We start from the raw sequence: 25,189 nt of genomic DNA, 5'->3' as shown, positions 1-25,189 counted from the left end.
CTAGTCCCCCAAATGTCCATGCTTTTATTAAATAGTTGTAGAACTTCTGTCACTTTTATTTCAGCAATTACTTTGAGTACTGACAATGAATACGTAACTGGCTTCTGCGCTAAAAATGTGGTTCCTAAATGATAGATGTTACTTTAAAAGAGCTAGCATGTTTTGTATTGACAAACATTAATAACTTCATGAACTAACATCCCCTGGAGTTCCAGGGACATGGACGTGAAGAATTTATTTGATTTACAAGTTAAGGAGAAGTGTCTTCTTGTTTGTGAATGTATTTATACCCTCGCATTGATCCTTCCCAGATTTTTGTTTGAGGTTTGTGTTTACAGTCCCCAAATTAGGTGGTTTCATTTTTTTGAAATATTTTGCATTTAACAATCCTAGTTCAAGAGTATTTAGTATTTCTAGTGTCTTCATAGAAATAGTTACATTTGAAATTTTGTTGTAAATGTTTTCGTGACATATTCCAGTCTGGCACTGCACATTCCCAGGTGTGATCCTCTTGAGCTGAAGTTTTTCACAGTTAGTTGCAATGTAATTACTTTTTGATGTTGCAATAAAAAATAGTTCTTTGTTTTACTTGAGTTTTAAGAGTAGACAGTACTTTTTGCCTGTTTAAAGTCTTTCAGGTGCCTTTCTGCAAAGATAGGCCAACACTAGTAGAATCTTAGAAAAGAAATTTCCACTTAGTTCTTGCTTTTTTCAAAAGCCAAGGAAGATAGCCAGAGAAATACTATTTTTGTCATAACTGAATGATTGCATGAATTTTTAACAACATGCCAGAGTAGTGTATTCAAAAGCTATTTTGTGGAACAGGACATCTTGTATACTTCTGAAATGAAATCTTCAGTTACAAAGTTTTCAATTTTGGCATACAAAGTATTTATCTCCTGTAGCCTTTTCCTTCTTTCCTGTAGTCTTCTCCTTGTTCCCAGAGGAAACAAGGGCTGGAATGGGATTCTCATGCAATGGACTTGTCTGTGCCACTCATGTTCAGTCTAATGAAAGATGGCCAGCCTAGAAGTGACTGCCTAAGCATAATATCCCATGAAATGAAAAATACCCTGTGGAGGGGCACACATATTTTGCTCAAACTTTGACATAAAACTTTAATTTTTGCATTTCCCAATTTTTGTGTGTGTGTGCTTAAACTCATAATGCTAACCTTGTATTCTTGTAAGATTATTTTTCATTTTCTAATCATTTTAGTCTTCCTTTTTTCCCTCCAGTATTAAAATCTAATTTTTGTGTGTGAAGCTGGTGTGTAAAGTATGATTAAGTTAAATGGATTTATCCCTTTTAATAATGTAAAACTTAGTTTCAGGCAAACCAAGTCATCAGCATAATTTTTAAAAAAATACCATAAACCCTGGTATCTCTGTTTTTTAAAGCTCCTATGTACTGTAATGTAACCTACTCCAAATAATTATCATATATTATAGTGGTTGCCATTAGTAACTGCTATAATTAATGTTGCAAATCAGTTTCCATTATAATCCCTTGTTTTCACACAGTCATAACTTGTCAAAATACTAACCTTTGGGACTAAAGTTTTCCATGGTGGTTCTGCTTAGAGGTAAATTTGGTGGGAGGGAGGAGGAAAAGGAGGTTGAACTATCCTTATAGCAAATCCTTGTCGGGTCATTTTGCGTTACAGGATCGAACTGCATAGCAAGGAGCTAAATAGTTATTATTTCCAGGGACTAGAAGAAAGGTTAAAGGACAAGGAGTACAGAACTGCCTTGAATTTTGGTTGCACTTCTAATTTTGACTAGTCCATTTTGTTTTGCAGCATCTTCGCATAACGCTGCAAACAGTATTAGTCTTACTTTATTAAGATATATGTCCCGCAACAAAACTATACTGTGTCAATTTTACTGATAATCAGATGACAATCAGATTACAAGGTGGAGAAGAGATGGAACGGTCAGTTGTAGATTCATGATTCCAGTTGTAAGTCCCAGTCCTGAATCTGATGCCGGGGCGGGGGGGGGGAAGCTTCCCTAAGTGGGGAGGCAATATAAGAAAATATTTACTGTGATTATTTTCCCAGTAGTAGCTTCTAAGTGTCAATGACTACTGCACTGTTCTTTCCTGGGTAGAAAATAGCACATTCCTGTATCATTGCAGATAACCTTGTATGTAAACTTTTTATAGTGACCACTATGCAAAGCTTGTGCAAGTTCCCATTTATAGTATTTTTGGTATGAGTGGACAATTTATTTTATCGTATAAAGAGATCGCGTTTTAAGGCATAATATAAGGGAGTGCTTGGGCAGGCAGAGTTGAAGGATAAGCTTTCAATGTAACATTCATTTCCTGTGCTTGTTTTATCATCCCTAACATTACATTAGCACCATCTCTTTGCATAGAATTCATTTTAAGAAATGGTGATTGGTTCTTCCCCTCAGCCCTCTGGGAGAGTATTTTAATTAGTTTCTTGAGATATATGATAATAAACTGAAGTACAGTTACTGAAGAAAAATTACAGTTTTTGCTACATTCAGAATTTGTTCCTCCACTAGTCTGTCTGCAAACTGTTACTACTGTAAACATCTTTCTTTATAAGATGTTGTGAAATACTACAAAGGTACAATTTACAGGTGAAATAAAATAATTCATAACATACAAAAAAGCATAAGCCTTCCAAAAGATCAGTTTTTGGGAGACCTCATTGTCTGCAGAGAGGGTCCTGTGAGTCAGTGAGATGTCTTGCAGATGGGAAGGTTTCCACATCTGGATTCTTTTTACATTTGAAGTCTTTGATCTGAAAATGTTACAACTCTCCTATGCCCTGTGATTTGTCTGGCAAGATGAGTTATTTACAAATGCAATTGCTCTTCCGACAACTCAGTTTTGAGTGTGTAAGTGCTGAGGTCCTGATCTGTAACCCACAAGGACTGCTGGTAGTCCTTTTATTGGTTTCAGTGGGCTTTGATTCAGATATTTGGACTTTGAAACACCCCAGGTGGATTGGGTAAAAAAAGGCTTTTTAGAAACGATTCTAATTTAAAGATTTAGGATGCTATGTGTCTGAAATAATTTGACAGTGTTTCAAAGGCTTGTGAATTTAAGTAAGTTTCTGATCTTTGTTTCTTTTCTCTTATTCCTCTAGTGGCAGATGAAAGCAAAGTTGGTTTGTTGGCCGGACACAAATCAGGTAAGCTGTTCTCCTATTTTGGAGGAAAAGTCAGCAACTTGAAAGTAGTATGGGCAGTAAATGAAATCAGCTTACAGAAACTGTGGTGACTAAGAGAGTTGCAAATTAAGGCATTACTTTGTATGCACTGACTCCAAGTTGTACAATGATGAATTAGGGATTGTTCTCTGCCAGACAGTGTATGTAGCTGAGTCATTTGCAGGAAGAGCTGTAACTTTATTTTTCAGTGCAAGTGGTGTAAACTGAAGAAGATGCCCTTTCAAATAAGGGCAAATGCAAGGTGTCTTGTGGAATGTGGAGACTTAGACAATATACATTATGAAAAATGTAAATATCTCTTGCTTTTTTTTCCCCTGACTTCTACTTCCATTACCCAGAATATTGAAGATAACACTAAAAAAAAATCTACAGATTAAAAAAAGAATGTCAAAGCTTTTCCTTTCATTGTGCTTGTGCAGTAGAAATAATTTGTTTTTTCTTAAACTTTTCAGCCCATAGTAATAATTAAAAAAAAAGAGTCCATACTACTGTCATTACTGTACCTACATATTAAATAAATTCTGCAAACCACACCATGGGACTGTACAATTTGCAGTCCTTGTATTAAAAGAACTTCCAAGGAAATATCACATAATATTGTAATTTTTCACAAGCTGTGGATAAGCTGACATAAGAAGCCATAAACTTTCTAGAAAACTCAAGTTATTCAGCAGTCTCTTCTGATGTTAGAAAACCCTGAAGCTTCAGGCTGCCCCTTTGTAGCATGATTGCATGTTGCCTTTTTCCAGTTCTTTGATAGAATTAAAAAGCTGAATTCATGTAAAGGAAGGTAATCTATGATATTCCTGATTGTTTATGGTATTCCTTCTCTGTGCAACTGAGTGTCCTCCTTTAATTCTCTGGTGTAGATTTTCCTTAACTGAAGACCTTTTCCTGAACTTAGTAGACAAACTCTTTTCAAATTTTTCTGGCATCTTTCCTAAGTCTGTGAACTTCTTGGATTCTCTTTCTGAATCAGGGGATAGTTCATAAGTCTGGTAACATTATCACTCCTGGGGAGAAAAAAATTCTTTCAACTTTTTGTTTTGGGAATGTGAAAGCTTCAAAGAAATGATCTTGTCAACTTGAAGAAGCTAGGGGTGTTGTCCTTGGGTTTTTTCCTGTGCAGAAAAATTACTACAAACATTGCAACATCATGCAGTTTTCCAAAGATCAGTGGAATTCACTGCTATCAAAGAATATTGGAGGGAAACTTGGTGAGATCGTAACTCTTTGGCAATCAGTTGTTATAGGTACATGAAGCTTTATAATATCACTTTTAGCAGCATTTGATCTTTCTTCTGCACACTTCTCCAGATTCTTGAAAACCGTGGCTTTGAAAGTTTTCTATTTGAAGTTACCTACAAATTTTATATGAAAATGCAGACCCATGCTTATTGAACTTTGGCTTGTTTGCTTTACTTATCCTTCATAGACCTCTTACAAGTACCTAAGATCTTTTTTCATAGACTAAAGTCAGTGGTCAACAGATCACCGAAGGAATAGATAGAAAGATCCTACAGATTGTTTCTTCTTTTCCCCTTCAGAATAAAAGGAGCTGGCTAATTTCTGAGAAGATTGGAGTGTAAATGATTTTTCTTGGTTCTGTCCACTTTAAATACTGTTCAATTACTGTTGAAAAACGTTTCTCCCCTCTCTGTTCCATTTCGTAACCTGTCGTAAAGAGAAATCAAGCTGCAGTTTCAGCTTTCTCATTGTTCCATTCAAATATTTATTTTAAAGGTTTGTTCAAGAACATGGTGTTCTTTCTCTCTGGTCTCTTTTTACTGTATGCTTTTTGGAATTATATATCATATATGCATTTTGCTGGCATTCAGTCACATCACAGAACTCTTGTTTTAACATCGTTCATTGTGCTGCCTTCCTATAGGTACCTTTTTTAAGAACATGCCAAGAGAGACATTACAGCTGCTTGTGCTGGGAGCAACACACCTTTATTTTCTTATTGCAGAACGAAGAGCTTCCATCCTATTCTAGCCTTCAGGAAATTAAGCATATTTCTCTACAGAATTAATTATCACCTACTAACAATCAATGCAATTATCGCTTCTCTCCTTCAACATGACTTGTTCTATGAAATATGCAATTGAGTGATTCTCTCTAGGGAAATATCCTTTCTATTCCTTCTGGGGCAGTGACTCTTCAAGCATTTAGTCTCAGCTTTTGGTATAGCTACTGTATCCCTCGCATATTACACGTTACTGAGCAGCAGCAGGAGTTAGTAGTGTGTATTCATTTCAAAAAGCATTATCACAATTCTGCAGAAGACCAAGGCATTAAAAGGATCTGTAGCTTGTAGCCCCATCTTTCTGTGTTTTTATATATTGCACCCACAAACAGCAGTTCCTTTTTTTTTTTTTTTTAAAAAGTAGATTTGATTTTTAGAAGCATGCCTGGACACATCCTGAGCTTGTAAGCATGTTCTATGGGAAGACAGCTGGAAACTTGTTCCTGTATTTCATCCTCACAGAAATGCATCTGTGAATTCTGGTTCTCATAGCTGGCCTGTCCTTCATCCTGACGGATTGAAGACTCCTGCAGTGCTTACAGGTGTTCTTAGTGTTGCAAATGTTTTCCACAATACCAATGGCAAAAGCACTGGAGTGCTGTATTGATGCAGCCTACTTGGCCATTTCTGGAAGAGACCAGAGTTCAGAGTGTGTGTGTGTGTGTGTGTAAGGCATGTTCTCTGAACCCTCTAAGGAGGATTTTGTCCTCTGTAAGCTTCCTGTGCACTCAACAATGGTGTGTCTGCATTCCCTAAACTCAATTCCAATAAGAATGAGAAGCGGACAAGTGGTGCCTCTGTTGTAAAGCAGGAGAAAAATTTTATATCACAAAGGTGAAAAATCAGCAAACTTTAGCTCAGTTTTCCATGAACTCTTAGCTTTTTAGAAAAGCAATTCCAGGACAGCTAGGAGGATACCCTTCAATAAGGAATGGCAAGACTGTGGTACATCAAATCAGATTTATATCAAATACTGAAAGCACTGGATTCTTTGTAGCTATTTTTATTTTTTTCTGAAATTCTTTTTTTGTGTTCTGATTTACTGCTTAGAACACTTTTAGTATGTATTGACTGTCTGCTGAAGTCTCTGCTGACACAGCTCTTTCAGATGATGCAGTGCTGGAGAAAAGCTGATGAGTCTTTCTTTATGAGCTCTGACATATTAATTAGCAAAATGGGCAAAAAAGCTTTCCTATTTTTATTTTAATGTCACTAGACCATGATTTTGGCTGGGGTTATGTTTCAAGACAGTTTTGAGACAAGATGAGTTGAAGATCTTATTTTCTTGCTGGCTGCTATGTGAGGAACATGTGACTGGGCTATGGATTAGTGCCGCTAGAATGATACAGGGGTAGCTCTGTTACCAAGCTGAATTTGAATTGATGCTATATGGCACGAGATAGGGTTAGGACCTGAGTAGGAAAAGGCCCATTGGTGTAGTTTGAAGGATGCTTCTGGTCAAGTTCTGCCCCTTACTGTTAATTTTGCTGACAGTGCAGTGACCAGGTTACTGTTCAGCCTGTGGGTAGGATTAGTGTTCTGCGAAAGAAGGCTTGAAGAGGTAGCTGTACAGCTAAATCCTGCAAGGTCAGGGGCTTTGATGAGTTCTGAGTCCCAACATGCGTGGTAGACCTCCAGTCTCTACTGTTTCGTGTATGGGTAACTGAGTTGTGGTTAAACTGGGATTCAGACTGGGACTGGAGATAGTTTGGAATAAGGTAGGTTAAAGGTTTTCTTGTATCCCTGCATCCTTTAACGCCAGGATGTATTCTGCATTAAATACTGAGGTTTCATTAAGGCTAGGATGAGGATTAGGATTATGGTTTAGGACACAGAAGTGGTTGAAAAGTTAGGCTTATTGGCAGATTTTATATGGCCCACTGGAATAGCATATGGAAAGTGCAACAGATTAAGCTTCATTGTTACCTTCAGGAAAGGCTCTCCAGCCTGTGGCGAAAGCCATGGTTGCATTTGTTGGTGAAATAGGTCTATGAGATGCTAAGGTTGCATCTATACGAGTGTAAGCTGAATGTCCCCTTTGGTTTTAAAGTTGAGTGGCACAGGATGATCCCCATCTGTGCTCTGAGCCTCTATTGTAAGATAGCTTCAGGTTGCCTCTGAAAGCTGTGCCTGGTATACCCTAACTCCTGAACCATTTCTAGGAAGTGTTTGTGAGAGCAGAAGAGCTGAAGAGCTGTTATAACACTTTTATAGTGTAGATGATTGCATTCTAGTGAACTCAGGTGTGCTCAGTCACTGCTAGCTAATTTGCAAATATAAACATAACCTGTGATTTCAAGAACTCAAGCTTAGTTTTTTGCAGGGACAAAGTAGAGTCTGGTGCAGGCAGAATCCAGTGTGTTAAAGTTTGTTCTGGTAAAAGTGTGAATAACGGCTAGGCTAAGCTTATTGCTGCAACTTGAGTTCAGACTTGGAAGGGCAGACAAAACGGGAGAACCTTTTTTTTTTTTTTAAACTGGAGGAATCGTGCAAAGGTTGAGATATTGGAACACCAGCAAAATCCAGTGGTTTACGTGCTTATGAGCATGCTTATGAGTACAAGGCTTTCTTTTAATCAAGGATTTTGTTGGGGGTTAATGGTGGGGTTAGCAAGGACTACAAAAAGCTTAGTGGATGCTGCTAGGCTTGTTTGAGACTGCTGCCATTGTAGCAAGATGGGCTTCTGTTTTGCTTTTGATTTCCAGGTAACAATTATGTCGAAGAGCTGCATAGGGAAGTGATGTTCTCCTCTCCTCGTGCCAGATCTCATAATTTTATTAAACAAGCCTTCTCGCTGCTGTAGATGTCATTAAACCTGAGCTTTTCAAAGGGGGCATTGGGTTTAGTACTGAGTTCATAAGGATTTATATAGTAACTAGATCCACGGTAGAAAAGACTCATGTAAATGGCTGAGCTGCCTGGCATATGCAAGTGAAGTGCCTGACCAAACAAAGACCTTACCACTATGTAACTGAAAGCATGTGGCATATAGAATCTGACACTTGTCTCTGCATTTGTGAGAGGAGAAAAAAGGTTGATTTGAGTTCATTTTACTTCTCTGATAATAAGAGTGTAATACTTGGCTGCGTCAATCATTCTTGCAAGTGTGAAGAGGAATTGCCTACTTTGCAGACTGCAGTATACCTTAGCAATACCAATGTAGCCTAATCTAACCTATATATCTTGGCTTGGGTACTGGAGGCAAGCAAACAGTGGCAGCACTGGAAGCTGTGCAGTGTGATTTTTCCCTTAGTTTAGTCAGTGTAGTACTTGGTGCTATTTCAGTTTGACACAAAAACAAATGCAAGTATCTTTCTGTGATGCTTCAGTACACCATATTACCCGTAACGCATGCCTCTAAGCTTTGAATCATTAAGCTATGGGTTAACTTTGATGCTTTATTGCTGGGAATACCTTCTGCAAGATTTTCATTCTTTTACTGTTACCTTCACTTTGGGCTTCTCTCCCTGGATGATTCTTCTCTGGTGGTGGTATTATTATTATTATTATTATTATTATTATTATTATTATTATCATCATCATTATTATCATTATCATCAACTTGGATTATGGCTCTCCAAGCAAGTGTTCCTTGGACCGTATAGTTCCAAATAAGTTGTCATCTGAGAATCTCTACTGACTCATGCTGCCAAGAAACAAAAAATAAGATTCCTTTTTCCTGCAGGTCACTTACAGAGTTAATGTTTCCTTCTATACTTACATCTGGTAAGGTCTAAAGTCAAAGATGTTACATTGAATCTATTATATTCTTGGGGTTTACAAGGATTTCTAGTCCAAAAATTAAAATGCTTAGCTTTCATTGAATCTCTGCTGCTGTTTTTTTTCTTATCTTCAAACACAGCTTGTCTAGTGAAACTAGGATGATACATTAATTTACTTAGTACTCTATGCCAGTATGGCTTTACTACCCTTTTTTTAGTGGATTTTATTTTTTAAGTTTTGGGTTGTTTTTTTTTTAATATGTATAGTAGTTTTCATGTTACAGATTGTTCTAACCACCTACATTGGTTAGAGCTGGGAGTGGTGGGGGGGGGGTTGCTTAACACTGCCTAGTTTCACAAGAACCAAAACTATGCTGTGAGCAAGCCTATGGGACAGGACAGCACAATATTGAACTGCTGGGCTGCAGGATTTTTTCACATCATAATGGTCAAAGTCTGGAAGTCTGTAGGAATAAATCCTGAGCCTCCAGCTTCCATGAGCTGACTCTTAAGAATTACTGTTGAGAAAAATGCTTTTTTTTAACTTCATCTAATATTTAGAGTGCTAAATATAAAGTATGAATGTTTAGCTGGAAGAACTTTCATTTATCTGTTGGAACTTCATGTATTTTAGTATTTTAACCTGCCGGACATAGGCAAGTGTATTGAAACAAGATGAAAACAAAATTAGAACTCTTGTCAAGTTCTAATTTTTTTTTTTTTTTTTTTGAGCAAGAGAAGCTCAAACTGGACATTCTAGATATTGATTATTTTTAAGAGGCTATTAAAAACGGGACTGATACAGCAATGTCTCTCTTCCTCCCCACACCACCACCACCAACCCCCTATCAAATTGTATGTATGAGAAGTTTGATTTTTCATTGACTCGGGAAAAGAAAGGCTGGACACTTATCAGTTCCTCTGCTTCAAACAATTATTCTAAATTAACAGAACTTGCTGTATTGTTGAATTTGAGTGAAAAGCAGTTTATTGGTCAAAATATCTTCTGAATGCCAAGCTGGCAGTCTTTACTGTCCCCTTTGCCTGCCAGGCCTATGTGGCTGATAAACAGCTCTCATGGATAACCTAGTTAGATGGTTCTCCCCTACAGAGGGAAACAGGCTCTCGTTTTTACTCTGAGAAGAATCATTTTATGCCTCCAGTAGCTCACCAGCTGTAACTATTCCTTTGACAGCTTTTTTTTCTTGTTTTCGAAGACTTTATTAGCTGTGTGATGATGATTGGGTTGTGGCCCCTTTTTTGTTAGGTCCTGAGAAAGTCATCTGTTGATACAAATCCCTCGCTTGAGGGTGTGGTTTGATGTTATGATGTTGATCTAAAAGCTTGCTGCTGCTGAAAAAGGCAGTCTTAGTCACCGTACCTCCTACCCGCAGCTGCCTGGTTCCCATTACTACTTCTATTCCAGTCCCACAGTTTTGCTGGTGAGGTGGTTGAGAGAGCTAAACCAGCCAAAAACTAAAACAAGACAGACAGAAGTGAATAGTGCTGGGCTTATCTCCTCAAACCATTCATTTGAGAGAGCCAAGCTTGCATGCCAGTAGAAGGGAAACTCAGCAAGCAGATGGATGTGAGAACTGTGGCTTTCAGAGGCAGCTGTCTTATTAAATCACCTTAACTGCCATGTCATACCATATCCTTATTAAATTCAAATGCCAAACTTACATAGATTGTTTTACTTGCCATGGATAAAATTACTTTCCCAGTGGCAGGAGCAGGGAACAAAAAAAATGGCAACAAACCTCTGCAAACTGAAGAAGAGCATCCCTGCTGTCTCATCCTTGAATTGCAAGAATCTTTTCTTAAATCACTTATTGACTTTGATTTTATGAATTCTTTGTGTTCTGTGACTGGTTCTTAGTGTGCATTGTATTAAGATTTGGCAGAGCAGTGCCCACTGATCTTTCTTTGAACTACAGTCATTAAAGTGAATAGATCTGATCTGCTGAGAACAATAACAAACTTGCAGGAGAAACCCATTTCCCTCTGTTCTTATGTGAGATTTAGGATCTAGAGCAGAGCTGAACATAGGCCAACTGCAGCGTGGATGCAAATTCAAGGGTCTGTGATTGAGGTTTTATAACATAGCATAGTTGATTTAATGTTTTCCTGTCTCCTGAAGAGCATCCCATGATACCCTTGTATTCATAAATGCCTAACCATACATATCTGCCCCCTTTCTCTCTATGCCAGCATTATTATTCGTATAATTCCATGATGAGCTGTTGTGGGGAGCGAACCTAGCAGAAAAAAATAATTCTACAAAAAAGAATAGTATTCTTCTGGTTTAGCCAAGGGAGCAAGAAAAAGAAACTTCAGGAGAAGAGTGATTTTGTAACTGACAGGTTTTGATCCCAGGATCAGCCTGAGCTGAGGAAGTTGACTGGGGTGGAGGGGATAGACAGACACATCTGAGGGAGAAAATGTGGATGAAAGAAGATTTGCAGATCTTCAGATATCTTTGTGCTGGAAGAAATGAAGTGAGGGAGCAAGTTTGAGTGTCTATTTCTTATCCTGAAGACTAAACTGAAAGTGAGTTTCTGAGAGGTTTGTTTAATGGCCAGTGAAACTTGGTTTTGTGTATTTTTGACTGTGTGATGTTACTTGCTGTTAAAGGGCTATGGCTGTCTTTTAGCTTTGTTTGGGCTGCTACACTCTGGGTCTCATCCTGTCCTAAGGAGTGAGAGGAGATTGAACAGTCCTTGGGAGCAGCTGAGTCTGACAAGCAGGGAGAAGCTTTCATAAGTGCCAGATGGAGTGAACAGGCAGCTCAGACAGAAAGGACAATTTTCCTTAAGAACCACAGGGACTGGGTAAGGTTGCTTTCAGTCAGCTGATCACAGAAGGCTGCTGAACCAGAGAACAAATGACCCTGTAAAAGCGTAAGTTGAGCAGAAGCTTTTATTTCACTCTGTCTCACCCAGCAAATGTGAATTTTCTGTGCTACGGACGTGTAGTAAAACAACCCTAGCTTCAACAGCAAAGCCCTTTCCATGTTCCCACTTTAAGAACAAAAGTGCATGTACATCTCCCAGAAAGTTCTGAACAACTTGGACTTCTCTGTGAAGGAAGCTTGTGCCCTAAAAGTGTACCAAAGGTAGATATTTCAATCTGACCCCCATGAAATAAAACTTAAGAGTTCCTGGAGAAGGGAGCTATACAGAGCGCTCCTGTGAATGCATAGCTAGGGAAATGCCTGCTAAAGCTGCGATATTATGTTTATTAGAGCAAGATGCTGGAGTGTGATCCTGTGTGCTAGGGATGCCTCATTTTTACAGGGGGTAAACTTGGAGTGGCAAGTCTGCATGGCAGTAATGATGGCCTTTTCGGAGAGGAGAAACCTGGTCTGGCAGATATCCAAACTGCCGTCTTCAAAAATAACCGATAGAGGTGAAAGATTTACTTCTTTTCCATCACATCTCAACAATATGGGAATTATGTGTTGCCCAGTATGAATTGTTGGCATCCAGGGATTGCAAACCAACAGCCTTTTTCCTTGGGGAGCATTTGTCGCTCCAGGAGCAGAGAAAGGGGCAGGAACTTTGTTTAATGTGACCTGGGAATTTTCATGCTCAGCAGTTAACTGATGTTATAGCTCCCTTATGATATAGAAGTGGGAGAAGTGACTAGGAAGAAAAAAAATCCCAACACACAAGAATTTTTTCCAGCCAAGACACTCATACATTCATATTTCTTCCACCTCCTTTTTTTTTTTTCCCCTCTTTAATTTCCTGAAGTGATTCTGAGCATATTGTTACATTAACTGAGGCCTGGAGGCAGGGGCAGTGTTTCGGTGTTCACATGTCATAGTTGCTGTTTCTCCCCCTGGTCAGTATTGCTGAATATTGTTCTGAGCAGGTGTCCTAGGTTCAGCTGGGATAGAGTTAGCTGTCTTCCTAGTAGCTGGTACGGTGCTATGTTTTGAGTTCAGTATGCGAAGAATGTTGATAACACTGATGTTTTCAGTTGTTGCTCAGTAGTGTTTAGACTAAAGCTAAGGATTTTTCAGCTTCTCATGCCCAGCCAGCGAGAAAGCTGGAGGGACACAAGAAGTTGGCACAGGACACAGCCAGGGCAACTGACCCAAACTGGCCAACAGGGTATTCCATACCATGGGACGTCCCATCCAGTATAGGAACTGGGGGCGGGGATTCGCCACTCGGGGACTGGCTGGGTGTTGGTCGGCGGGTGGTGAGCAATTGCTCTGCGCATCATTTGTACATTCCAATCCTTTCATTATTGCTGTTGTCATTTTATTAGTGTTATCATTATCACTATTAGTTTCTTCTTTTCTGTTCTATTAAACCGTTCTTATCTCAACCCACGAGTTTTACTTCTTTTCCCGATTTTCTCCCCATCCCACTGGGTGGGGGGGAAGTAAGTGGGCGGCTGCGTGGTGCTTAGTTGCTGGCTGGGGTTAAACCATGACAGCAGGATTCAGTGAAGCAAGTCAAGAGAGTATTAAAAACCCCAGAATATTCAAGTAGTATGAAATGAAATGAAGTGAATGCATCCACTTACTGTAAGGCCAGCTAGTATTGACATAAGTGGTCATCTTTCTGTGGTAAATGCATTGTCTGTGTCAGCTTGCAGTGGACTGAAGGAGAGGCATGCCTGCAGAAGTCTGTATCTGTTGCACACTGAAATTCTCTCTCTAGTAAATGGTGTGGTGCTTGCAGGAGTTATCAGTTGTAGGCTGTTTGGGGCATGCATTCTCTTCCCGAGACCTGGTGACACTTTTCCCTGTGACTCTGTGCTGAGCCTGCCAGATTTCATGTCTTTGCTGAAAGTTTCTGCTTTGAGTTGGAGCTTCCTACTGCCTTGTATTCCAGGTTGTTTCTGACATGAGGGTAGGAGAGCTTGTAAATATGGTGAATGTGTCAATATGAGGAGTGCTATATCAGGCAGGAATAAAGCTTTCTCTGAAAGCAGAAGCAGTGTAACTGTGTTAGTGCAGAATTTCACACAGGATAAAAGATACTGCTATTCTGCAAAGTGGTTATTGGGACTTGAGATCTTGGCATCTCTGGATCCTGGAATATCATGCCCAGTAAGAATCATTACTAAATTTGAAGTGATTGGAGATGGCAAAAAACCACAAAAGCTGGCATTAACCCTAATCAAAGAATAAGAAATAGTAACTGTGAAGTTTGAAGAAGCTAAAATTGAAGTTTGAAGAATGTAAAGGATTTGGTGTGCTTTTTATTGGAGCTGTGGAGATTCAAATTAAGGCACGGCAGCCAGCAAAACAAGTTCAGTGTTTAAAATCCTGGGGACCTCTTGCTGTATGTTGATCTTTAAATTGGAGAGTTTCTCTGGTGATGGTACCTGAAGAGATGGCTCATGAAAGTGCCTGCATGACTGATAGTGAGCTGGTTTCCTTCATGGAACTCCCCCCTTGACCCTAAGAAGAAAGCTGAAAACAGCAAGCAGATCCATCAGGTCTCCTGCATTTTTAGGGCCTTATAAAGCTCTTCAGTCATCAGCCCTTTAGCTGGTGACAGCCAGACTGCATCCATTTCAGAAAGCAAAATGAGTTGCCTCAGACTGCATCGCCTGTAATTGAAGAGAAAGTGCCGATACCATTCTAACACCCCTGAGTAACATTTACCACGCTCTGCAGTTAGAACTGGAGTCACAGCCTTCCTGCCAGTCTTTTCTCTGACTATTGGTTTCATGTTCCTTCAAGCACAATCTGCACATTTTTCAAGCTTTGTGGTGAATGATCTGCAGATGTTCAGGAAAGACCTTCAGAATACTAGGTACTGAAAAGTTGGCTGTGGTCAGTGTTGGCAGCTACTGTAGTTCTTTTAGTTACTTGTTGTGACCAAAGAGACCAACAGCCACTGCCTAATGCCTCATTTGATTAATCCTTTCCCTCCAGCAACTGGGTTTTTGCTGGGCATAATATTCAGTGCTGGCAGTGGCTATCCTGAAGTCATTGGTGCCAAGGAGTTAATGAATTTGGAGAGCTTCCCAGATAATACATCTGGCCTTCTAACTTACATATTGGAGTATGAAGTACGAGATGTAGAAAGAAGAACACTGAACTAAATTGAGCTACTGGCTGAAGAGGGGAAGGGGACACTTTTCTTTTTTTAAACTAGTTGACTGAAAGTTAAAAATTATGTCGCCTCACAGAAGATTTAACTGTTTTGGTTTTGTTTGGTTGGTTTTGCGGGGGTTTTTTTGTTGGTGGTTTTTCTTTTTTTCTTAATTTCGTAATATCATGTATTTGCCAGTTACGTTACCTTCTAAGGCTTGAATATAGACAGGGAAGCATTTATAATTCTCCACTTTGAATGATACTTCTCCTTCATTTTTTCTTTTGAAGTCCCATCATGTTGCCATGTCAGTAAGAAGGATTTTGAGGGTAGCTACCAATAATTGGTATTTCTACTCCAGCTCACTTCTGGAATAGTATCTTATACAGTGTTTGCCTTCCATAACATTTGAAATAGGATTTTATTATACAAAATGGGTTGCTGGCGCATTTTATTAATACACATCTTTGTATAATAAAAGCTGTGCAGAGCAATATGGTTCAGAAATTAACTTTGAAGAACAGAATTACATTGCTCTTTGTATGTCTCATGAAACAGCATTATTTTTAGTGGGTCTTTCAATACAGCAATGCTACTTAGCACTTACCTACACAGCACTCCAAAAGTACCCAGAATATCATCCCTAATTAAGTGTCCTACTGAAATGCTTTTTCTGACCTAAGAGCAGAGTGGGAGAGTTTTTCTGTACATAGCAGTGGCAACCCAAATGGAAATCATTTCATAGAAGAGTAGAAAGCACTTCCTTGAGTTACCATCGACTACCAGCACATACTTTCCTCCTACCTCATGGAATGGCACCGTGCTGCCCTTTCAAAACATAAGAGCTTCTCTAGTGTTTACCTTTTTTTCTGCCTGATGTCTTGATAGGTGAAATTTCTCATTGGACTTAAATTAGTCTTGCATGGGTGATGTAGTTTCCAATCATTTCATTTTTGTCTACAAGTAATAAGTATGATTGTTATCTAAACCCTGTGAGTGCACAGAAGATCCCTATTAACATGAGACCAAGCTTATTTATGTTTGGTTGTTTTTTTCTAAAGAAACTTAAATGCTGATTTTTATTTTTTTTCCCCAAATACTCGGGCACCTATACTGAGGCTATTTTATATCTAATTCCTATCCTTTTAGTTCTTCACCTTCTGTTGTGAAAATCCTTTCTTTAATCCTTCCCTCCTTTTCAAGCTGGGCCTTATATATAAAGGAAACCTTTGTGGATTGGATATCTGTCTGGGAGGGGAGCAAATCTGTGACCTGAAAGCTTCACCTCCAGATTTTCAAGGACATTAGCAGATGTGGTGCAGTTATATCTACATAATCTTAATTTCATTGCGTTCTTTTGGCCATTCTGGTACTAGTTCATGGAGAGCTTTCTGCTTACTGTTCTGCTTGTGGTTCCCCTCTGTCCCCCATGGGCAGGAAAGCATGCAGGGCATAGTCCGGTCCTGGGGATAGTTGCTTGCACAGCATGTTTCAGTATTAGTGGGTTTTTCCTGGGAGACCATCTCCTTCTCCTGTTCTATTGTTGCTTGCAATTGCTCAGTTCACAGACTGAAAGGAGTAGGAAGGAGCCATTCTGTCTAGTGTGAATAGTAGGCTCAGGGCAAAGCAGGGAATTCACTGGAGAGAGGCAGACCCTAATTTTACAATTCGCCCAATTTCAGAATGATAGTTTCCTTAGTGCCATATATCCGTAAGACCCTGACTCTGCTGCACTGAAAGCTTAAATGGGGATCAGTTCCCTTCCACTGCTATGGTCAGGACCTGGCAATCGGAGGGACAAACAGGACAGAGCTAGAACTTGGCACTAGAAGTTTGCATCTGTTACTGAAGGGTGATTGCACTTACAAAGGTTTCAAACAAAAGCCTCAGATGACTTGCTATGGCAGTTTTCAAGCCTCTGTGCAGTAGGACCAGAACAGAGGATCTGGCATTGATTTGTTTGGGTTTTTCATGTAATTACGATTTTTGTTGCTATCTGCAGTTGGCGTAAATTCCTGTATTCAAAAAAGGGGTTGGTTTTTTTGATTGCCAGTTGTAATACTGCAGTTGACAAACAGAGATGTTATAAAAGAGAAATCCAATATAGTGTAGTTATTCAGATGCCTCTATTTTTTTTATTGCTTTATAATCTGCTCAGATGCTTAATTCTGAAAACAAAAAGACAAAATTGTTTGATCGAAGCTTCTAGAGTTTAATTCTTTTCTAAAAAATAGCTCACTGGTTTTAATTTTAAAGATACAAAAAAGAATGAGCATTACATTCAGGACTAAATTTTGTCAGCCATTGCATCAAACAACTCACTACTTATTACTGAAATGTACATCACAAAATACCTACAAAGAATAATTCTCAGTCTGAATTTATATTAAAAGAGCAAATACATTAAAAAAAAAAAACAGGAGAAAAATTCTCTTACAATCATTCTTTTTCTGCCATCCTGTAGGGAATACGGGTAAATCATTAAGTCTCAGGAAAAACCTTTGGTCTCCTTTACTCATGGTTTGTTTTTCTTTTCTCTTTTTCTGTATAAAGCATGGGTGTAGTGTGCAGTAGTCAGTGTTATTGCCTGTTAAGTGTCATGCATGACACATCCCATTACAGATTCTGTGAAACTGGAGCCGTTTGAAGTAAAACTTTCCATTCAAGTGTCAATTGAAGCATGGGTTTTATTTGCTTTTTTGACAGAGGTTGTTCTTTTACTGTCTCCTAAAATAACTCTGATACTTGTTTTTATTTAGGAGAGGAAAAGGTAAGAATATATGGCTAGAGGCTGGGAATACAGCAAGCTAGTGGGGGCAGGCAGGGAAGCTAGAAAAGGATGCTGGAGATGGGGGAAAAAGGCAGACTGGGCATGTGGCTAAGTGAGAAGATGCAGTGTGGGAAAGGGTGGCATAACTGAGGGGGAGGGGGAGACTAGCTTGTGCTGATCTAGGACAGTGGATCCAGAAACCCCATAGGAAAGAAAAGGATGGCAGCCAGCATTGCAGTAAAGAAAACTCTGCTTTTCTTTAAAACAAGCAAAACCAAACAAACTAAAAAAACCGCACCAAAACCCCACATCCAGGAAACTGTATATACAAACTCTATTAAAAGAATGTAAGTTTGAAGGTTTCAGGTGTCTTAAGTAGGAAACGCTAGCTGTAAGGATGTCTGCAAAGGCAACTCAAACCCTTTTAGTGGATGCCGATGGTGAGACTTACGTAATCAAAGCATAATTCTTCCCAAAGGCTTGACTTTCAGAGCACAAGAGGGATCTGCTTAAGGGTAATGAAGGCTGTTGTGTAAGGCCCAACCCTCCCCTCATTTATTGTTGAAGTTGTAAGGTGTGTACCTGTTTGGTATTTTCTGCTTGGAGGATCGGATGTTAGTGGTGTAGGCGATCTCAGGCAAAAAGAAACATCTCTTCCATTTTCTAGGCATTAAATGCTGCTTGAATTATTTTCTATCTGCACCTGTACTTCAGAATTGCTGGCGGTGAGGAGATGTCGTCTTTAAACCACACGCAATGAGATAGTGTGCTCTTCACCTTGTTGCCTGACCCACCTGTGTGCTGATTTGCAGAAGTGCTGAACGTATTCAGGCTGCAAACAAAGTCAGTGGCAATAGTGCTGTGAGCCCAGAAAATGCTCGCTGTTAAGTATTCAGAAGAGGGAGTGGAGGGCAGAGGAATCAGGTCTTGAGAATCTTAAAATGGTAACCTGAATTGATCTTAGTCGTCCTGTTTCAGTTCCTTGTCTCTGAGACGCAGATAGTAACATTTCTGTTAAAATTATGTCATCAGTGTTTATTAAAAAAACTTAGTACTTTATATGGTGTTTCAGAGAAAGATGCATGAAGGACTGTTTAGTGCTGATGTCAGAGCAGATTAAAGTGTGTGTTGAATAAGAAAGGGAGTTAATTGCTGTACATGTGGAAGAAAATATTTGTAGATCTTTCCTGAAAGAAGGAAGGTGGAGTTTTGTAAATAAAATTGTCATAATGTATTTGGGACATAAAGTGGAAGTCTATTACAATGAGTGCATAAAATAAGTTAATGGTGGACACCTCTGCTGTGGCATTCTCCAAGCTGAAGCACTTTACTTTGCAATGTTAATAGTACTCTTTTAAGTTCATTTTTTGTATATAATTTTAATACATAGTCTGTTGCTTTAACCATTTCCATTAAAATTTCATGAGCCTTTTCAGAAAATCAGACAGGAAAATGCAAACAAATAATGCATTTTATTTAGTATGTAGTAGATACAGTATTACTGTATATGTAAACAAATAAAAATGTTTCTTTATTAAAATAGTAAACTATGTAGAAAGATCCCGCTGTCGTCTACAAATCACATATGCTTTAAGAATCACTTTGACTTCAAGTAGCTAGTGCTGGGCCTAAACCTCTGGATTTGGAACAATATAGAGTGGTAGTATAAAAAGATTAAGTATCTCAGCTATTGTAAATAAAATGGGGGGCCATGGGTTATAGGCCACAAGATTGAAGCTGAAATCTTAAAGCATTCATTTTCTGAGAGCAAGTACTTAATATTTTATAAAATCTGATCCCTATATAGACTCTCTGCTTGCCTAGCTTCCCTTTTAATTTTCTACCCTTCTTCCCTTCATGGAAGAGCCCACAAGTAATCTTTTAAAATTCTGACCTGAGCACTCGCCAGTCAGCGCAGTGGTATGTGTCTGTGATTAGCTTACCTGTCTTTTATACTGCTCCTTCACCCTGCAAGATGCCAACGCAACAGAGAAAGTACGTGTAGGTAGTGAATGTTATTAGTGACAAGAGATGTAGATATGTACTTGGTTGCTTCAAGCCAAAATAACATATTTGCTTAACTTCTGTTTGATGAGAAAAACCCCAGCTTCCTAGCACCATATAAGCAGATCAACACATCCCTCTTTCCTTGCTTTTTGGGGTTGTTGGTTTTTTGGTGTTCTTTTTGGTTGGTTGGGTGGGTGTTTTGTTTTGGTTTTTGTTTAGGTTTTGTTTGGGTTTGTTTGGGTTTTTTAGGGGAGTCTTAGTGAGGTTCTGACATCCTTTTGTATGTTTAGTACTTCATTTCAACTGGAGATGCAAGAATCTTCTGATACTCACCTAGAGTAAAAGAAACAGTAAACTGATCAAATGTAGAGCGAACTGTGTCCTTGTTTGTTTTGAGCAGTTACTTACCTTGCAGGTAGTCCTGTTCATTTCAGTGCTCCTCAAACCTTAGCAACAATGAATGTTTCTGCAACAGTAACTCCTTTCAAACCTACATGACTTGGCATTAAAAGCTCCACCTCTTTCCTTCTGTCTTGTTATGGCAAATACTTCATGATCCAAACTGAAAGGAGGGACCCTAGACATTTTTAAGGAAGTTTTTATAGCTAAAAAGTTTTTATAGGCAGTAATTCTCCTAGTTTAGTGATGAGTTACACTTACAACGTATGAAGAGTCTTTACTTGCACTGTAATTTGCATTATCAGAACAGAGTGCCCATTTTGTTACTGATTTTTAGAAAATGGAAACAGGAATGACTGCTCAAATAAATAGAATCAATAAACAACAAAAAGGCCACCAGTACTAGAACAACTAATACTGAAATATGCTTTTGCAATTTGAGCTTTCATATGTTTGTTATCTTTGGTAGAGAATTGTTCTTAAACTTCAAATAGAATTCCTTAGTACCTTCATATAAATCAATTGCCTGTAGTTTTCATTTAAGCAGTTTAATTGTGTAGTCAAACTAAGAAAACCTAGTGATTAAAGTTTAGCAGTCATAAGGTATAAGGCAATATCAATATTAGTTCTTACTCAGGGTAGCTGTTTTAGATCAAACTGAATTAACTAGAAGGTAGTATGTTTCTAATGTTCTTTAGTGTACAGGAATATCATTTAAGTCTTCTAAGAGTTGAGAGCACAGACATTGAAGAATGACAGTCGGCAATAAGACTGTATTAAAGCTGTCACAAAATACCAACTCCATATCAGAGGGCTTCTGTGCTAAAACAGATACTTTTTTTTTTTTTTTTACAATCTACTTGGAGAAAAATTAACCTATTCTGTGAACAGCACCTAAGCAAGAAGGGACCATTCTGTCAGAACTGACTTGAAATAAACAAATAGCAAGAACAGTTTAAGAGAATATCAGGAAAATCTGTGCTCAGCTCTTCTATATTGCTGTTCGGAAGTAATGAACCACTAATGTCATCTTTAAAAGGTGAGGAAGGAACTTGTTATTAGCTCTGTTATGGGCTGATGCTTGCAACATTCATCTGAAATGCTGTACTTATCTTAACAGTTCAGGTTCAATCTGAATGTGAAATCTGAGTAAATTAATATTGTGCCAAAACATCTGTTTTTTCTGTTTAAAATAGAAAACATCTGAGGCACAGGAGCATAAAGGGAATGCAGCAGGAGATGAACTGCACTTTACAAAGTGTTGACAAATTATAAATAAATCACTGCGAAAACAGAGATCTATAGTTGTGCCACTCAAAAGAGAGACAGTATTGTAGAAATACAGGTAGGCTTGATCAAAAATTACTAGAGGTACTGAATATTATTCTGTTTTGAGTTGGTATAACACCAAGTGCAGCGAGGTTTTGGCCCATGATTGGAGAGGTTCTGTGTGCTTTCATAATGCAACTAATGAAGAATTGATAGGAACAGGAAGCAGTGTCATCTTTATTTGGGGCTTTGGTTTTTTGTTTGTTTGTTTTTCTGGACGCCTTTCACCTGTAACACATCCAAAGAAGATAACAGTGGTCATACAGGATCAGACAAAAAGTCTATATAGCCCATGTCCTCTTTCTGATGCTACCAAATGCTAATGCCTAACAAGAAATGCAAGGATATGACAAGTTTATATCTTACTTCTCCAAGAGCATTCCTTGCCTTCAAATATTCATGGACTTAAAGACTGAAGGCAAGAATAGTTTCTATTTATCTGCTAATCTTCGATAGATTTTGCTTCTCTTGAGTTTTCTTGCTTCCCTTTGAACACATGTAAACTCTTAGTATCCACAACAAAAAAAAATTATTCACATAAATGTTTATCAGGGTTGTTGCTGTGAATAGAAATTATGATTGATTACCCATTACTTTCTTTTTCTCTTACAGCAAGATATGAACCCAACTAGTAGCTTCCTGCTCCTTCCTGTGGGACTGTTTTTTCTGCAGGGGGGGCAATTAAGCATATGGTATAAGAACCATTACATTTTTTATTTTAATAACATTAACCTCAGTGTTTCAAAATCTGATTTATTTTTCTGCTCTGAAGTAAATTCCTTAGTATGTATCACTGTCCTACATGAGGGACATATTCATTAAAGGTTGAGAGAAGAAGCTGCCAAGCAGCTCTGATTAACTGTGTGATAATATGCATGCAGTTTTACGAATTATATAAATATTGAAGTAATTGATTGCCATAAGTCTATACCCAACCACAGTATGGCTTGTTTTGCATTGTCCTCTTGAGGAAATGGAATGGCATGTGTTTCACAGATTAACCAAATTTCCCTCTTAATGCAGAGGAAATACTGATCCACAGTCAGAAAAAGACTAAAGAAGGCAAAAATATTTCACAAAAAATAGGATACAGGGCAGAATACAGATGCAAGCATTCACTCTTGATACAGAAGAAACAAAAAGTTGGTATAACCATATAGATGCTAAAAGTTTTTTATGTAAGGTAATCACTGAACACGAGAGCTATGTTCTTATACCGTTGGTCAACCTGAAAAAGTTAAACTGCAGCACTAGCCACTGTAAAAAGGCAGAATAAAATGTTCTGATATTGCTAGAGAAATATGGCAGAGCTATTTAATATCCTTGAAACTGTTCAAAAATTTTTGTGTGCATTTGTTCTTAATGTTTATGAGACCGGCTTTTATTGTAGTTGGAGCAAAAGCTTATAATTTCAAGAATATTAGTGATATTCGTGTCCTGGTTTCAGCTGGGATAGAGATAACTGTCTTCCTAGTAGCTGGTACAGTGCTGTGTTTTGAGTTCAGTGTGTGAAGAATGTTGATAACACTGATGTTTTCAGTTGTTGCTCAGTAGTGTTTAGACTAAAGTCAAGGATTTTTCAGCTTCCCATGCCCAGCCAGCGAGAAAGCTGGAGGGGCACAAGAAGTTGGCACAGGACACAGCCAGGGCAACTGACCCAAACTGGCCAACAGGGTATTCCATACCATGGGACGTCCCATCCAGTATAGGAACTGGGAAGTGGGGGCGGGGAATCGCCGCTCGGGGACTGGCTGGATGTGGGTCGGCGGGTGGTGAGCAATTGCCCTGCGCATCATTTGTACATTCCAATCCTTTTATTACTACTGTTGTCATTTTATTAGTGTTATCATTATCATTATTAGTTTCTTCTTTTCTGTTCTATTAAACCGTTCTTATCTCAACCCACGAGTTTTACTTCTTTTCCCGATTTTCTCCCCATCCCACTGGGTGGGGGGGAAGTAAGTGGGCGGCTGCGTGGTGCTTAGTTGCTGGCTGGGGTTAAACCATGACAAGTCGTATTTAGTTTCAAGAATCTACTGAAGGGCCACAAGTAGTAGTATCTAATTTTTATATTCCCATAGCATTTAGAAATGTAGCTGAGAAGCAACATAAAGGTATAAAACTTCATTCTTGCAATTATGTTGTATGACTGTGTGTATATATAGCCAAATATATTTGCCTTCATGTATAAGTAAACTGTGTGTTTATGGACAGTATCTGGATTTTGGGGTCAGAGATCAATGTGCTATCCTTTTAGTATTAAATAAGCCAAATATAAAATTCAAAATGAGATTACTAGAAAGGAAGACATTTATTGTTGCAAACGATTCAGGATATTAAATGGCAATATGTCATTTGCAGTATAACATTAGAATTTGAAAACTTTATACCCGCTGACTCTCAAATTAGCATGACAGGAAAGGGTTAACAAAAATACATTTTCTTTTTATTTATTTGTGCTGTATATCTGACAGCATTTCTTTGTACGCAGATTTATTTCCTGATTGGTTGATGATCAACAGTAACTCCTGCTTTGCACATTAATATAATTGCTTTGTCTCTATGAAAGTGTTCTGGCTAGAGGTCAGGCCCTACTAAAGTTAGCTGTCATTCTCAAGCAAAATGAAAGCTGCAGATTAGTATTTCAGAAGTTAGCGTTGTCCAGTGTATTTTGGATGGATTCCATCAATGTTGACCAAAGAACCAGCAAAACATCAGCAGAGGAGGAAACTATTACTTAAAATAAGAAAAAGAACAAATCAAAGCACACTACTTGGAAAGTGTTCTTTTAAAAACATGTAAATACTTGTTCATTTTTTTAAATGCTATATGACTAGAAAAAGAACACAGTGAAAATTTGCTGTAACATAGTAAGTGACTTCGAAAATTGGGGTTTTTTTTTCTGGACTGCACTCACCATGGACACACACAAGATAAAAAATAACCTGGGGAGAACACTGCACAAGCTACTCTTGTGAGCTGCAAGTTAGCAGAGGTGCTCTTACCTCAGAAATTTCACATGATGATGTGCTTAAAGCATGAGGTAATATTTCAAAACTGCTGATAATTATGATGATGCATCTTTGTCCTGCTTATACTTCTGAATCTATTACTTCTTTCCAGACCTTTGATTCCTTGAATAAGTAGAAACAGAGTTTTCAAAGAGGAAACAGGTTCCTGCTGAAAGGCATATAAACATATTCATTTCTTCTTTCTCCTTTAGCAGGACTGGGGGGCAACCGAAGGTGGCTCTCTGGATTGCTAAAATCACGAAGAGCTTTTTTTAAGCTACAAATCACTACTTTGAATCCACCACAGGCTGAACTGGCTAACATCTGACACTTGTGCTGTAACTTAGTAAAACGAGTTAACATTGTCTGACTCTCTGTGGGCAGGTGTGTATAATGCCAAAGTATGGTGCCAAGCAGAGTACAAAGATCAAAGGACAGATACTCAGTTGTTACAACCTGGCAGACAGTGGAAAAGTGTTGATTTACTCCAGCTGAGGATTTGGCCCCCAGGCTTGAACGAGGTTGGAAACGAACCTACTTGTTCCATTTCTAGAATCCCTGATAATTTGAGTACACTTAGGCTTTGATCTTAGAGTAAGGCTCCTAAAAGTTGCAGTTGCTGTCGATTGCTTACGACCCTGCTCTAGGCAAA

General features: G+C 38.5%; 1 protein-coding gene across 1 annotated transcript in view; it reads left to right on the top strand.

Moving 5' to 3' along the window:
• PARD3B (par-3 family cell polarity regulator beta) overlaps positions 1-25,189 on the top strand; it is a 430,355-nt gene that overhangs the window by 251,232 nt on the left and 153,934 nt on the right. The window contains exon 16 of the mRNA XM_010565338.1: positions 3,125-3,169. Within this exon, the coding sequence (XP_010563640.1) occupies positions 3,125-3,169 (45 nt within the window). The remainder of the gene's footprint in view (positions 1-3,124; positions 3,170-25,189) is intronic.

This window comes from Haliaeetus leucocephalus, unplaced genomic scaffold (assembly GCF_000737465.1).
Source record: "Haliaeetus leucocephalus isolate CR32 unplaced genomic scaffold, Haliaeetus_leucocephalus-4.0 Scaffold1, whole genome shotgun sequence".
In the NCBI taxonomy this organism is placed as follows: Eukaryota; Metazoa; Chordata; class Aves; order Accipitriformes; family Accipitridae; genus Haliaeetus; species Haliaeetus leucocephalus.
Note: the sequence above shows the minus strand (reverse complement) of the source record. Positions and strands in the feature narration are given on the sequence as shown.